This window comes from Dipodomys ordii, unplaced genomic scaffold, assembly GCF_000151885.1.
Source record: "Dipodomys ordii isolate 6190 unplaced genomic scaffold, Dord_2.0 Scaffold2, whole genome shotgun sequence".
Taxonomy (NCBI): domain Eukaryota; kingdom Metazoa; phylum Chordata; class Mammalia; order Rodentia; family Heteromyidae; genus Dipodomys; species Dipodomys ordii.
Window position 1 is genome coordinate 8259475 of NW_012267218.1, and position 15975 is coordinate 8275449.

The 15975-nt window shown below is 36.8% G+C and overlaps 1 protein-coding gene across 1 annotated transcript in view; it reads right to left on the minus strand.

Moving 5' to 3' along the window:
- The window catches only part of Ppp4r4 (protein phosphatase 4, regulatory subunit 4), a 93658-nt gene that overhangs the window by 19015 nt on the left and 58668 nt on the right, over nt 1-15975 (minus strand). The window contains exons 8-17 of the mRNA XM_013013249.1: nt 14910-15016; nt 14462-14569; nt 11142-11263; nt 9238-9360; nt 7709-7878; nt 7203-7322; nt 3572-3649; nt 2722-2805; nt 1459-1641; nt 143-248 (exon numbers count right to left, since the gene is read on the minus strand). Coding sequence (XP_012868703.1) covers nt 143-248; nt 1459-1641; nt 2722-2805; nt 3572-3649; nt 7203-7322; nt 7709-7878; nt 9238-9360; nt 11142-11263; nt 14462-14569; nt 14910-15016 — 1201 coding nt within the window. The remainder of the gene's footprint in view (nt 1-142; nt 249-1458; nt 1642-2721; nt 2806-3571; nt 3650-7202; nt 7323-7708; nt 7879-9237; nt 9361-11141; nt 11264-14461; nt 14570-14909; nt 15017-15975) is intronic.

Consider the following 15975-nt stretch of genomic DNA (forward strand, 5'->3'; position numbering starts at 1 on the left):
TCAAATAAAAGGACACTCTAGACATTTAGCAACATCAGCTTAGGGACTCCCAGAAAAGTGCTAAAAATACAAGTAGGTCTAATTAAACCCAGCTGGATCGGTAACTTTCTCTTTTTCAAAATAAAAGACAATGATTACTTACGTTCAATTAGTTTTTGAATGACTTCATGTCTCTGATCTTGTTTACGATTATACCGTAGAAAAATGCACAGAGTTCGTGAAGCTGCTTTCTGGACAGGTAAGACATTCTTAAAGAAATAATAAAGACAATTAGGCTAATCTAATATAAATCCAATGACTTGTCATAGTCAGTTTTAAATTACTGACTAAACAAGAAGTGTAACTGCCTTCCCAGTCCCTGTACTTGTGCCCTGCTGGATGTGAGTCCTTAACTTAATGTAAATCCTACCAGACATCATATTACAAAACTAATATAATTTGGCATAGTCATTCAGATTTGACTCTTTTCCTCACCATGACATCTTAAATCAGCATTCTCCTCAAACAGGTCAATGCCATGCTTTCTTGTCATTCCCTAGATGTTGTCACTCATTCATTTAATTCTATCTGCTGAACATGTCACATGTCTGTTACATCGTCAAAAATGTGCCACTTGTAAATCATACACAGAGATCACATGACCAAGGACACTCTTTACATCTTCTACCTTAATATGGTTCTTCAGCCTCAATGTCCATCACTGAGATCGCTGGTCCATGAATGATACAAAGAATTTAGAATCTGAACAATTCATTCTCACCAACATTATAACTCTTTTTTTCTTTCAAATTCCTGTCATGTCTCTGGGCAAATCTCAATCCTAAATGAATTCAGTTGTTTCTACTGGTTGAGATTCAAACTGTATATTAAGAAAAAAAAAAAACCTCTCAACCAGGCAGACAGCTGAAAATGCAAATTGTTAAGAGTGGAAATGCTAGCAATACAGTGCTGCGGGTATTAAGCATGAGGACAGTAGTGACCATGTCCTCTCCAGTCCACCTAAGCTATTTCCACTATGTTGAGCACTATGCCAGTAGCCTTATATGCACGATGGGCAGGTGGGCAGAGCAGGTCAGGGGAGAATGGGCACTCTGAGGTGACACATGGCTGTGGCAGACAGAAAGGACAATACAGCAGAAGATCTTTGGCAGCTGAGATCACTGGGTCCTGCGCCAACCTTCCTCTGGAAAAGAGCTATGTCAAGTTTGAGAAGTCTGTCTACACTCCCCCTGGCAATGCAGATACAAGGGGCAAACAAAGCTGTGCCTGTTCACCTAGCAAGGGTAGGATGGTCAAAGGGAGACCTCTAGTCCCCTCCTCAGAAACCTGAGAAGCCATTCTCCTAAGCAGAATGGGAGCAAGTAGTTTGTCATGCTATTTTGAAACTGTGAAGAATTTGATAATGTCAAATCCAACTACAAGTTCAAAAGAATCAAATGAAAGGTGTGAACGGCTCACATTGGTCATCATGATGGTGAACATTCTTTGTAGGAATCGGTAATAGATCTGATCACTCGATATGACATGTGGCAGACAGGCATACTTCTGCAGCAGCTTCTCGTGAGTTCTCCACTTCAGAGAGGCTGCCGCCCGCTGCTCGGCAGCGGTGAGAGCTGGAATCAGGTCAGGAAGGGAGGTCAACTGCAAAGAAACATCAAAAGGACCAACAACGACTAAGTAAATCAGCTGCAGGAGGGGTTTCAGAGGTTAAAAGGTGTGTTTGTTATCATCAGGAAAAGTTATCTGGTGAAAATTAAATATTTTCTTAAAATTCCTAAATAAACTTCCAAGATTCTTAGAATCAGGTTTTTAGAGATTGGACTCATCATTCTTCCATGTATGTTGATTAACACTGCAACTGTTGTAACTAAGTTTGTTATATATCATATTATCAACAAGCTTTGGCCTAAATTCCTAACCATTTAAACTATTTTTTACTCTTAGAATTATCGTTAATGCTGAGACCTAAATACAAATTTCAAAGACAATAAGTAAGAACTATGTAGCATAACAATTATTAATGTAGGAATTGTAGAGGAAATTTAAGTTGTTCCAATGCTTCTACAAACACATATTGTGCATCAATCACCACTTATCTATCACCTATCCATTATTTGTTTACTGTAAAAATAACAAAGTTTATCAGTTTAAAAATATTATACTTGAAAATTACTTTATTTTTGAGATTTTGAAATAATTTGCACACTTCATTTTATTCACGCATACATGAGAAACATTAGAAATTAGAAAACAGAAGCATGTTTGGCTTTCTGTACAGTTAGCTCCACAACACAGCCAGAGCCAGCAGCCCCTTGCTCCTGTACAGAAAGTTTCATTCCTTCCCACCTCCTAGGGAAATCTGGGTGGGAGGTGCCTATGCCTTGGCCTTCTGATTCCTCAGGGACAGGAAAGGAATTCAACAAGGGAGCTTACAGCGGTTCAAATAATCATCAACATACCATGGTGACTCTTCCCAGTAAGGCCAATAGGCAGCTGGGAACCCCCACCTACCATTTATGAGTCCTATGGTGACACTCTTTCCAGTAAGGCTCACAGGCAGCTGGGGATCCGCACCTGCCACTGGCAGGCTGGATGCTCATCACCCCAGGCAAGCACCATTTTACAAGTTTCCTAAACATTATTCCATTGATTCTTCACAATACCCTGCTGGGTAGGAAATGCTTAGGAAATTCATAATCATTTAGGAGAGATGGGATTTACCTTATTCTCTTGCACACTGTTTTCTCCAACAGTGGACATGAGCTCCAAGATTTCTGGAAGATGATCTATCAGAGCATCTAGAACCTTTAATAGAGATAGTGATTACTTGTATAGTGACTACTGTTTTTCTAAATAAGTTAACTCTACATGTTAGTTTCTACATAGAAACAGTATTATTTACAAAACATTTTCTTACTCTACTATCTTCTTATTGGAAAGTCTTAGATTTTGCTTTGATCAGTCTACTTTGAAAAAGAGGTTGGTGTCTAAGTTGATCTAATTTGGTGGAAGTTGGAGCCAGTGATCTACCTAGCTAACAAGCTTTTGAAGGGGGTTCCACATCAGGTGTATGACACGCTCTGGCAAGCTAGTAGTCACACAGAGGAATGGGATGTCCTAAATCTAGCATCAAAACAAGAGACTTCAACATCTCCACAAGTATATACTAAGAAGTAAAATACTCTCCAAACAATGCTAGAGGAAAAATGAAAATATTATACATAATTACAATTGTATGAATAAAAACCTTTCTAGTCAATTGTATGAATAAAAATCTAACATTCAGTAAAAGAATAAAAACATAACATAAATAATAGTGAATGGAATTAAAGATACCCTCTTGTCTGTTTTCTTGGTACTGTGTAAATTTTCCTTAAAAAACAAATGTCTATTTCCTTTTTAGAACCAAGTATTCTTTCAATCCTAATTTTTAAAGATCTTCCCAATACCCAGTATATGATACAATAGTGTACTGTTTGAAGCTTCAGGGTAAATCAGCTCAAAAAGCCCATGCAACTCACAAGAAGTTTGTACTTAAGTTATAAACTAAAGAAAGGTAAGAAGATATTACCTCCAGTGATTCATCTTGTAATAATGTTATCAGCTCTTTGTGTATTAGATATACTCCAGAATTCAAAAGTTTAGACACCTAAAATACAGCAATAAAACCTCTCAGATCTGAAACTTCAGCATTAAAATTAATACAACTTTGTCGGGTACTTCCAAAATAAAAATAAGCTATAACATAAGCATATACTTGGATTTCTGGTCAACTCAACGGTATAGTCAGCTTCATTCATCTGTTTCACATAGCATGCTGGAGTATGTGGGCAGGAAATGTGGAAGATCACCAAAGTCATAACTTCTCTATCACAAGCAATAAAAAGCCCATGAAACTGGGTGCTGGTGGTTTATCCAAGTAATCCTACTCAGGAGGCTGATATCTGAGGATCACAGTTCGAAACCAGTCCAGATAGAAACGTCTCCATGAGACACTTATCTCCAATTAACCACTCAAAAATGGAAGTAGAGGGGCTGGGAAGGTGGCTCAGTGGTAGAGTGCTTGCCCTGCATGCCTGAGGTCCTGGGTTTGATTCCTCAGCACCACATAAGCAAAAAGAAAAAAGCCAGAAGTGGCGCTGTGGCTCAAGTGGTAGAGTGCTAGCCTTGAGCTGAAGAGCTGAGGGACAGTGCCCAGGCCCAGAGTTCAGGCCTCACGACCAGACCACCCCCCCAAAAAAATGGGAGTGGAGCTGTAGCTCAAAGTGTTAGGGCACTAGCCTTGAACAAAAAGGAGCTTGAGGACAGCCCCACAACTACCACCAACAACCAAAAAAGCCCATGGATGCCCCGATTTCTCATTTAAAAGTCTGAGGACACCCCATTACACAAGTATTTATTCCAGTTCACAACTTCCCAAACAAGGCAACTTCTACAGAAGGCCTACAGTGATGTCAGAGTGATACTAACTCTCAAGGAGGTAAAACAATATCCTCCTTACTGAAAATTCTAAACAGCATGAGAGGAGTTGGGAGAGACCAGGATAATTCAGCTGTCTTTTGAGAATAGTGCTTTTTCCTCTCCAAACAAACTAAGAGCCTAAACTGGGGAAATTCACCAGTTTCTGACTCACTGTTGCATTCTTCTTTAGCAATTCTGGGGTTTGAACTCAGGGCCTTGCCACTGCTAGGCTGGAGTGATACCACTGAGCCAAGTTTTACATTTTTTTTTCTTTTTTTGGTTGGTCATAGGGCTTGAACTCTGGGCTTGGGCGCTGTCCCTGCGCTCTTCAGCTCAAGGCGAGCGCTCTACCACTTGAACCACAGCACCATTTCCAGTTTTCTAGTGGTTTATTGGAGATGAGAGTCTCACGGACTTTCCTGCCCGGGCTGGCTTTGAACTACCATCCTCAGATCTCAGTCTCCTGAGTAGCTAGGATTACAGGCATGAGCCACCGGCACCCGGCTTACACTGGTTGTTTTTATGATAGGGTTTCACTTCACAGCTGGGCATGCACCTGAGCTTTGATCTGCCTGCTTTAGACTTCCCCTCTCCACTGAGATCACAGGTGCACCCCTCTGTGTCCAGCATCCTTCCATAGAGACAGAGTCCCTTAGACTTTTCTGCCCAAGCAGGCCTGGCACCAGAATTCTCCAGAGCTTAGCCTCTCATGTTGCTAGGGATGGCAAGCATGTACTATTACTTTGCAGGAGTTTGGGGTTACAGGTGTAAACCACTGGCACCGTTTCTCTGTCAACTTTAAAAAAAATTTAAACCATAATAGGTTTAAGTGAAATTTTATTTACAAAAAAAATAAGAATGAAGTTAGAAAATTGTAAAGCAATTCTAATAATCTAGTATTAACACTAGATTAGAAGAATTTAAATCTACCAGTGGATTTTCATTATTTAATGGCTAAGTCAAAATAAAGCTTTCATTTTCATGTTTAATATTGTTTTTAGTCTATCTATACAGCATGACCATGAAGATGGAAACCAGCCAACAAGGAAACAAGTAAACCAGTGATCCTCAGTCACTCCTAGGAGATAAATGGTGTGGGGGGGGGGTGAGAGAGAGAGAGAGAGTGAGCTGGGGTTTGAACTCAGGACCCTGTGATTGCTCAGCTGACACACAACCAAGTGAGCCATGCCTTCAGCCCTACTTTTTGCTGGATGGAGTCTCACAGACTTTTCTGTCTGGACTGGCCTCAAACTACAATCTCAGGCTCCTGTTTAGCTGGGATGACAGTCATAAGCTACCAGTGCCCAGCTTATGTTTCATATACTTATGCATTTGAATATGTCCATTTACATGGTGCTATATGATATCCACTATAAAACATATAATAAGGAATGTGATAAAAGTCAACAGAAAGTCTAGAATTGTCTAAATACTGCGTTTTTATGCAACTAATAGTTGTGTACATCATAACCAGCCTAAATGACACTTATCCTAGAGACTGATGGGCAGTACTTTCTGCCCTTTCCCTTCTTCCAGAAGCAGATTTTTATAGGTATGTTTATGAAGATGATGTAAGTATGCATCATTGAAACTACTTTAAGTAATTGTACCATTTGAGAGGAATATTTCATAGATGCTGTACAGTGTAAAAATATTTTTATCCATATCAGAAAAAATGGTATTTTGAAGGAGCAAAGAATATCACTCAACAGCCAAAAGAATCATAAGTACCATTTATAATGGTGCTGCAAAGGTCCTGATACTTCCAGCTAATCCAAAAGTGCTGTGACCTGGGAACATAGTACAAGGAGAAGGAAATATTCTCACTGAAAACAAGATTTTGCTGCACTACTTAAAGGAAATATTTTGTAACACTAATTATGAAGACATTTTTAGGTGAATGTCTTGAAATTGGCAAGTTTCAGGTGACAGTGTTTGCTGTAAGTACAGCATCTGTGTGCTCCTCTGTTAACCTTAGAAATGGGACCCACATTTCAACTTCAGTAGTGAAAAAGTTAGTCACACCCATCATGAAAGTTTAAATTTACTTTTAAACAAAATTATGGAAAGATGTAATAGCTGAATCTAAAAGCTATGCCCATAAAACACTGTTCATTTCTAGTAAAAAAATTATTAAATGCAAACAATCTGTTTCTCCAAGTTTTATTTGTTCCAAAGCTGACACAGACACAGTATAAATACTACGAAGCATATAAAAAGTCTATTATGAGCCAGGCAAGGGGGCTGTAATTACACCTGCAATCCTATCTCTGAGAGAATCCTAAGAGTAAGAGCATCACTGCTGAGACCAGCTCTATCTGAGAAATAATAACTAAATAAAAAAGGGCTAGGGCACAGCTTATGTATTAGAGTACTGGCCTACCAAATGTGAGATCCTGAGTTCAAACCCCAGTACTACCACAAATGAAACTGATTTTTCTCCCATATCTACCACAATACCTGGCTGAAAGTAAGCACTTATTTTAGATATGCTGAACAAATAAGTTAATAAATGAACAATGAACACAATGTGTTTATGCAAATGGATTCTATAAACACTAAAAAGGAGAAAATTATGGGAATTTCTAAGATAAGTTTTAAGACTAGGATATGAAAAAGTTATGGAATCTATATCCTGTAACAAATCTGTAAACTGAGGAAACAAATTGTTTTAAAAAAAAAAGTATCCAGTACATAGAAAATTAGGCAAATGTACAGCAATATCAGTTCTTTAGACTTACTTCATAAAAGCAAATAGCAATAGTGTATCTGACTGGTACTTCAGGGTCATGACAAAGGCAGAAGAATGTAGAATAGAGTTCCATGTGGAAGTTTTTAGGATCAACAAAAACAATCATGGCCTGGTGGAGGTGGGAGGGAGGAGATGAAATGGAGGAGAGAAAAACGTGCATCAATGCCTAGTATTATAGTCATTTTACTTTCACTGAAATCAATGCCTAGTATTATAGTCATTTTACTTTCACTGAAATTATATCTTCCATTCACAATTTAATCAGAAATCATTTTGGCAGATCTAAATGCATGCATATTTTTCTGATTCCTACATAGACAGAACCATAAATTCCACAGAACCATAAATTCCACTCAGAACCTCTGATACATACCAGATATAAAGTTAGGTAAACACCATGTGTCAAATATGGCAATTTTTAATGTGACTAGATTTGTCACGGACTTTAAAGTTATAATCAAAGTGCTCAGTGATCATAAATATGTAATTTATTACCGGTAAGTTATAAGCACAGTTCTTTCGTACTGAAGTGTACTTCTTCTCCTGCTCTAGGATTTGGGGTGGAACCTGGCTTTCATTGTGTCCATTTTCTTGTTGTAAACCCAATGTACAAAGTTTCTTATAAAACTCCAAAAATCTCAGGTGTTGATCTGGAGTAAAAGTTCCTAAAACAAATGTGAAATTTGTGTTGAACATTTCAATTGAAAATAAATAAGAGAAAATCAAAGTACAACATAAATGTGTTTGGAACCAATCATTTAAAAAATGATTACAGGCTGGTAATGTGGTCTAGTGGAAGAATGCTTGCCTGGCATGCAGGAAGCCCTGGGTTCTACTCCTCAGTGCCACATAAGCAGAAACAGCCAGAAGTACACTGTGGCTCAAGTGGTAGAGCGCAGAGAGGCTCAAAGATAGTGCCCAGTCCCTGAGTTCAAGCCCCAGGTCTAGCAAAAAATATTTTTTAATTGTTACAGATAGTTCATAAATAAAAGCAATAAAAAGAGAAGAGCTATGATGGAGAAATCAGGTCATATTGTCTCACCCTATGTTCACTTTAATAATATTTAATGTCAATTATAAAGGCATGAACAGTGTAATATAAACTATTCCTGATCAAGTCTGCAGTTTGAAGCAAACAAGTCACTACAATAATAACACTATGGCTATTTATACATATTATTATTCATTTATAGGAAATATTCTAAAGTTTCATGCAGAAAATATTTATGAATATGTGTCTCAAAAGGTTTAAGGATTGAACCTGAAAGACGGAAAAGTCCTGGGACTTAAACTCAGGGTGTAGGTGCTATCCCTGACCTTTTGTGCTCAAGACTAGCAATCTACCATTTAAGCCACATCTCTACTGCAGGCTTTTTGGTTGAATGGAAATAAGAATCTCACAGACTTTCCTGTCCAAGCTTGGAACTATGACCCTCAGACCTCCTGAAGAGCTAGGATTACAGGTGTGAGCCACTGGCACTCAGCTGAAATCATAGGAATGGCTCCATGCTCATCAACCTTGTTAGGGGGTTAGGGACTCATAACATACTGCAAAATATTTTTCAACTATTGACTAAATATTGGAAAAGTACATAAATAAAAGTATGTTACTCACAAGATTACAGTTAGCTAAGAACTAGACAGTATGTTCAAAATACCAGGGCTCAGGGGTGATATATGACTCTAATGGTCTTAACAATGAATGACAATGAAGGGCATGTTTACTATGCACTCACATATACCAATCTTCTATTACTGTACCCCCACTCACATGCTGAAATGTATAGAACATCCACAAATTTAAAGGGCCACACTTCCTTTCATGATGCCATTCTTTCCAATGAGTTCTCTCAGTGACAAAGTCATTTCTTAGTGTACTCTAAATTACATTTTCAAAATTCTAAGATTTCTTGAGACTTTAACATATCAGAAGACAGACTTTATAAGTAAGGGGCTGAAGTTCAGTAGCTAAATTATTTTGAAAAAGTTATTAACTTTCTTGAATTTCTTAGCATATATCTTACCGTATAGTCCATGGCATAGTTTTCCTAAGTAGAAAGATAAAGAAACAAGAATGGATTCATCCGCTTTGAAAGACTTTTCACAAAATGATTTCACTAAAGGAAGTATAGTTTGACTTCTGTCATCTGAAAAACAAAACAATATATTCTTTAGCTCCATTGGGCTACTCTATACATGTGAAAAACAGTTCATACACAGAAATTCGTATGTTAGCTTCAAAGTAATGGAAAACATTTGAAAACAGTAATGATGCAGGTCAAGTGGCAACTGAAGGAGAAGGAAGGGATGGGGTATGGGGAGACATTATCAAAATATGCTAGGCCTGGCTTAAGTAACAGAGCTCCTGCCTACCAAACTCAAGACCCTGACTTTGATCCCCAGTACCATCAAAAAATTAAGACAAGGTTCTGAGTCACAGCAGGTCCCAGGAACTTTCTGACATGTCCTTATATCATCTCTTGGCACGCTGCAGCTTATACTCACTGGATAATTTTTTAATTGAAAACAAGCTTGTAATATAATCTGTATATTCAATTCTATCACTTTTACTTCTTACTTTTAGTTCTTTACAAAGCTGACCAATTCTTCAAATGTATCTGCTTAGGTAATATTTCCTGACTGAGTAGCAATAGTTCTCTCTTTCAAATCCTTTCCAAAGTTCCTATGGTTTTCTTAAATATTTAGAAATATTTATTATATTTATTACTGCTCATTCCTATTATTATCATATTTCAAACCAATATATTGTTTTATTACATGACATTCATCCAACATTTGCTGACTTGTAGAAAAAGCATTAAAGTAAGCAACAGAAATTGAAAGGCAAATAATAATAAATAGTTCCAGAACTTGAGAAACAAACCAGCAAGGAAAAAAAAAATAAAAATAAAAAAGTAAGACAATGTGATGACCATTTTAATAGCTGGCCAGGGCAGAGATCTGACAACTTTTGTAGATTATCTGTCCCAACTACTCAACTCTCACTACAGCACCAAAACAACCACATACAACAAACAAATCAAGCATGGTGTGTTCCAATAGACCTCACAGATGCAGTACAGGCCTGTCTAGGACTAAAGGTAGTAATTTTCCAACTCTTGGTACGTGGTATTTGGAAAGATGTCAGGGATGAAACAGTATTTGAACTGGGCACAACATGAGAAGAGAAGTCGGCTAGAGTTAAAAATAGAGGAATGGGAATATCAGGGAGAATGCTAGTAGTATAATGGTTGTCACAATTGCAATACTACAGCACAGACACAGGAGGAATGGGAAAGAATTGGAAGAAGGAAACCCTGGGCAGGGCCATGGTAACAGCCTACAAAGGTATTGTAGGTGAGGAGGTCAAAGGTAATGCTAAACTGTCAGTTTTGTATGGAGCCTGGGGTGTCCCCAGTCAGTAAAGAGATTCATTAAATCACATATCATGCATTACAGTTTTTACTCCTTTGGTTCATCGTATTATTTAAATGATTATTCATAATTACAATCCACATTGAATAATCTTTAGAGACTCTCCTAATTCAGATAAAATGTTAGTAATACCTGCGAATGTAATTTGGCAACTTACACAACTGAGTCTTGATATTGACTCCTCCAACTTTCATCCTATTAAGATGATTATATGTTTTACTAATAGATTAAGTGCATACAGTCTAGGTACATTCAGTAGAGCAGTTAGTTATTTTTGTGACTTAATTCACATAACACTTAAATATCATATGAGACAAGTATGAAATGTGTCAAAATCAGATGCCATGAAGGTCAAGTTAGAGCACTAGACGCCAAATAAGGAAGACTCATCAAAGGAGAGGTAGAGAGGCTCAACATTATCATTGAACTAAATATACCTTATTCCTTATCAGTGAAACAAGCATATGGAAAATATTCTTTCATAAAGATGTACCTGTATCAAATATGTCAAGCAGATTAACCAAAGTTTCAAAAGCTGCAAGTCGTACACTGCTGCCTTCATCCCTAGACAGCTCTATTAATTCAGGGAGCACCACACTTTTTGTAAGTTCTGTCCTGCACAATAAGCGAGAGAAGAAAAAAAAATCAAATTAACAAACCCGTAATAAGAACTTAAAAACATGTGAGCTGGCTAGGTGCTGGGGGAAAAAACACATAAGAAAGCCTCATGTTATCTTTACCCTGCAGGAGCCTGCAGAATAGTTGGGAAGACAATACAAATGTAAGAAATACTAATAGTAACTTCATAATGATGAAATCAGTTCTACTTCCCCTACTGTAGTATCACCTAGAGAGATTTTAGATGCCTTTATAGAGTTCACATTAAACTTTATAAACTGCACTATCATTTTCTACTTTATACAACTTCAAGAAATGATAAGTCAGAAAAATTCAAAAAAACTTTAAGAACTGGCTAACAAGAAACATTTATCAGTAATTGTAGAAACTCAAAGCTTTCTGACCTAGATTTTAGCACATATGTTATATTTCCATTCACCTAAAACATGGCATTACAATAACTTCTATATAGAAGAATGATATTCCACATTAAATGTTTTACCTAACAAATTGAAATGTAACTGCTTTTAGGAAATATGTAAGATTTATAATATAATCACAAGTGTTTCCACTCATTTCCCAGAAGATAAACAGGAGGTCTAAGACATGACCAGTTTTCTTGGAATCATGATGGAAGACCGATTCATAATTGACATAGATGTCTGCAGAGTACAAAGAAGTCGGCAGCAGATTATTTCTTCAGTCCTCAGACTCCAGTTCTGGAGAAGTTTTCTTCCATGGTGACTGTGTGATGTTCTGTTACATGACATGATCCTTCATCATGGATATCAGCTATCCACATTTAGTCCATTCTTCCCTGACTACACTAGCTATCTCTAGCAATTTCAAACAGTCATCTTCTGTATCAATGCATCTTCTGTATCAATGACTGCATACTCAATCAGTTCCTGTTTACTTCCTGTTTACTATGTTCTTTTGAATTTTTCCATTCCATTTTTAATTTTTTTTGGGGGGGGTCTGGTCATGGGGCCTGAACTCTGGGCCTGGGCGCTATCCCTCAGCTCTTCAGCTCAAGGCTAGCGCTCTACCACTTGAGCCACAGTGCCACTTCCAGCTTTTTTTCTTTTTGCTTATGTGGTGTTGAGGAATCGAACCCAGGATCTCATGCATGCAAGGCAAGCACTCTACCACTGAGCCACCTTCCCAGTCCCTCCATTTTTAATTTTTAAGAAAATATTTCTTAATTTAAAATAGATTTATTAAAGTTTTCCTCTCAACAACTTTGTCATCATCATAAAATTCTCAATCTCATTTTATATCAGGGAGATTTCAAAGAATTTTTTGGGACTGGTCACAACAGCTCCTGATAATCCTAACTACTCAGGAGACAAAGATCAGGAGGTTCAGTTCAAGAACATCCTGGGTAAAAAGCTGGTGATGCTCAAATGATCTGGTCATATAATACCAGCTACAATGGAGGCATAGGTAGAAGGACTGTGATCCCAGGCAGATTCAGGATAAAGCAGGGCCTTATCTAAAAAATAACTGCAAGCTAATTTAAAAAAATAACAAACAAATGGGACTGGAGACATGACTCAAGATGTAGAGGACAGACATCACAATGCCCTGAATTCCAATCCAGGTACCACCAGTGGAAGGTTTTTTAAAATAAATCATTTACTAATTTTCTCTATTAGAGCACATCTTTAGTTGCTTGTCTTGTGAATTGTTATTCAAGGTGATGTGTGCCTATCTTTAGGTCACTGGGGGCATTACAGTGGACTTTACCCTGTTCTTCCTCCTCTTTTTCATTTCAGAGCCATGAGGTGCAGGCCTTGCCAAGTGCTTCCCACCACAATGGGTTGCCTCATCAACAGCCCAAAAGGCAGAACCAACTATAGGCTACATCCTCCAAAACCTTTTCTTTTCTACAAGTTGGTAGTCTTAGATATTTGTTTCAGTATGAAAACAGACTGATACAAGTAGCAATCAGGTATCAGTAGTTTTTTTTCAATGATCGCATCATGAAGTCCTGTAGTTATGCTCATAATAGGACAGAAGAATTCAAAATTAAATAAATGTACATATGATCAAGAAAATTAGTTTCTTGAATGGATTCTAACCAAGCTAATTTGATTCTTCAAAATTTTGCTTTTATAAACTAGACCTTAATATACATATATGTCCTAAATATACATCCTAAATTTATTTTCAGAACACTAATTTGAACACATTTAACCCTCTCATTTTTGACCGTAACAAAATGTCAGATGGCAAAAAAAAATATTCAACGTTTTGATAAAGTGATGAAAGTAACAGTATGTTCTACCAGTTTCTGGTCCTGACCAATAAATACAGATTCAAGCAAGGCTAATAATGCTCTACACTGATCTAAACAGTGTCACTGAGACTTAGAAGAACAATGGGAAAAAAAGGTGGTTCTGAGATCAATATAGGTCTAAAACTCTGATGCTTCAACTGCTTAAATCCTGATTAGTAAGAGTGGCTACAGTGCTTAAGCACTTGTGACATCTGAAGTCACAATGGGCTTAAATATCAGCTCAACTTTAAAAAAAATTAATAACAGTATAAAAGGACATTAAATCCACCATCCTAGTTTGTGAAATAAAGAACCAGATAAAAACCAGTGTAACTTTGAAAAGAAGAGGCACATGTTTTCTATAACAATTTAGAGTCCAGAAAAGATTTCCTTAAATATACTTAAACTTGATATGATGTATGATTTACAGGAGAACAGACTGCCTGCCTGAACCTCTCCTACCTGAACTCTACAAAGAGCAAGAATAGCTACAGTAAGGGTGGAAGCCTAGAGTTGCACCAGGATACAGAAAGGTTTCCAGGAGAATAATCTCACCTGAAACACAATTACACAGCCAGAGAATGACCAGCCAAAAGAACCGGTGACTATATCCCAAGCATGGCTTATACTGGAACATTTCCTTTCTTGGATCTAGGAATTTGGTATAGTAACCAAATAACTGAGGTGAGAAGGAAAGATGTTAATATGAATTGAATGTTAACACCATGCTAAGTGCATTGCCTTTTATCTCCTTGAATCTCCTTGAATCAAGAGGTTCTTATTACAAACATTTTGGGAGGTCACATAAAAAGATAGCTTTCAACAGCATGCTTTCATGGAAAATAGGACCAGGATATATTTGTCTGTCAACCCAGAAATAATACTATGGCATAAGGAACTGAAGGTGCACTTACCCAATGCCTTGAGCTATGGTTTCTAGTTGCCGACACATACAAGATCGAACTTCATATTCTACATCTTGACAGAGTGATTTTACCAGGGGAAGTATTTCTCTTTTAATACTGAGGGAGGAGAGAAAAGAAACATTTAAATGTGTGAATGCTTTATATAACAACTGAAATTTTTAAGCAATTATCATCAAAATCTTAAATAATTTTACTAAAAATATACTTTAAGGCTCTATAGTTTATAGTGCACATATGTTATTAAATTGAGATGCTCTATCAGTTACTTCTTAAAGATAACATGTATAATTGCTATATGGTTAACAATTAGATTTGTATTATTCCATACAACATGAAAGTTTAGCTATTTTAACTATATAGAATTCCCAAGAAGAAAGAAGTCTATAATTAAGAAGCATCGCTCATAAGAAGACAAAAAAAATATATGGATACTTACGTATTGATATCAAATTTGTTGCTGAGCTTTCCCAAGATTTTGCAACTAACTAAACGAGACTGGATAGTTTGGGAAAGCTGTGCCTTGGAGACAAGTGGATTCAAAATCTGAAGGGAAAAATTAGAGAACAAATTTACAAAGGTTTGTATGTTATCACTGATCTCAGCTATTTTCTTCAAGGAGTATTTTAATGTTGTAAGTGATTTTAGAACTCCTGAACTGCAGTCTGAGATACATAGCTGTTCATAACCTAATCACTTTATGTTTCTTCTAGGCTAAGGTAAAGAAAATTATAAACGATAAATTAATAATTGGAGATCAGCATAAAGTAAGGCTAATGGGGAATTTTACAATGATGTGAATGCATACAAAGTATAATTTGAACATTTTCAACAGAAAAAAGCAAATTAGTTAGTTGTTCCTTTAACTTCACTTTTATTCCCTTATAGACTAATTTTAATATTTGGATAAGACAGAAAACAAATTGTCTTTAGGCAATCCTGTCATTTGAAAAAAAAACATTCAAAGATGGCACTGTATCACATATATTAGGCACTCAAAAACCCAGTGGCATAACAGACTGCCAAGATCTGTGAAGATCAATCTAATTCTAGTCCTTGCTCCTTACCTTGTCCAAGTAACCTTGCTATTTCTCACCCCAGGTTTCTCATCTACTCAACATGGATATCAGAATACAGTTCTACTATTCCATGGACTCTCATACATGGATCACATGTTTCATTTCTTCTCAACCAAAATGACTGAATGAATAAATGTCATTAAAGCAAAAACTCTGAAATATTTTTAAAAATCTTAAAAATTCACTGTCTAAAGTTAAGCCGCAGTACACTGCATACCACCCTTCAAAATATACAAATAGCAAATCTCTACATTATGTTTAGCATGTAAATATGCTAAATTCTAGGGGATGGCCAAAGAATGTTTGTATAAATTTGCTTTATATTTTTCCTATTCTGTCATCATGGGACAGATATACTTAATAATAATGAAAGTTAAAAGGCAAAAACAAATTGGGAATAATACCTAGCAATAATACTTGCAAGTA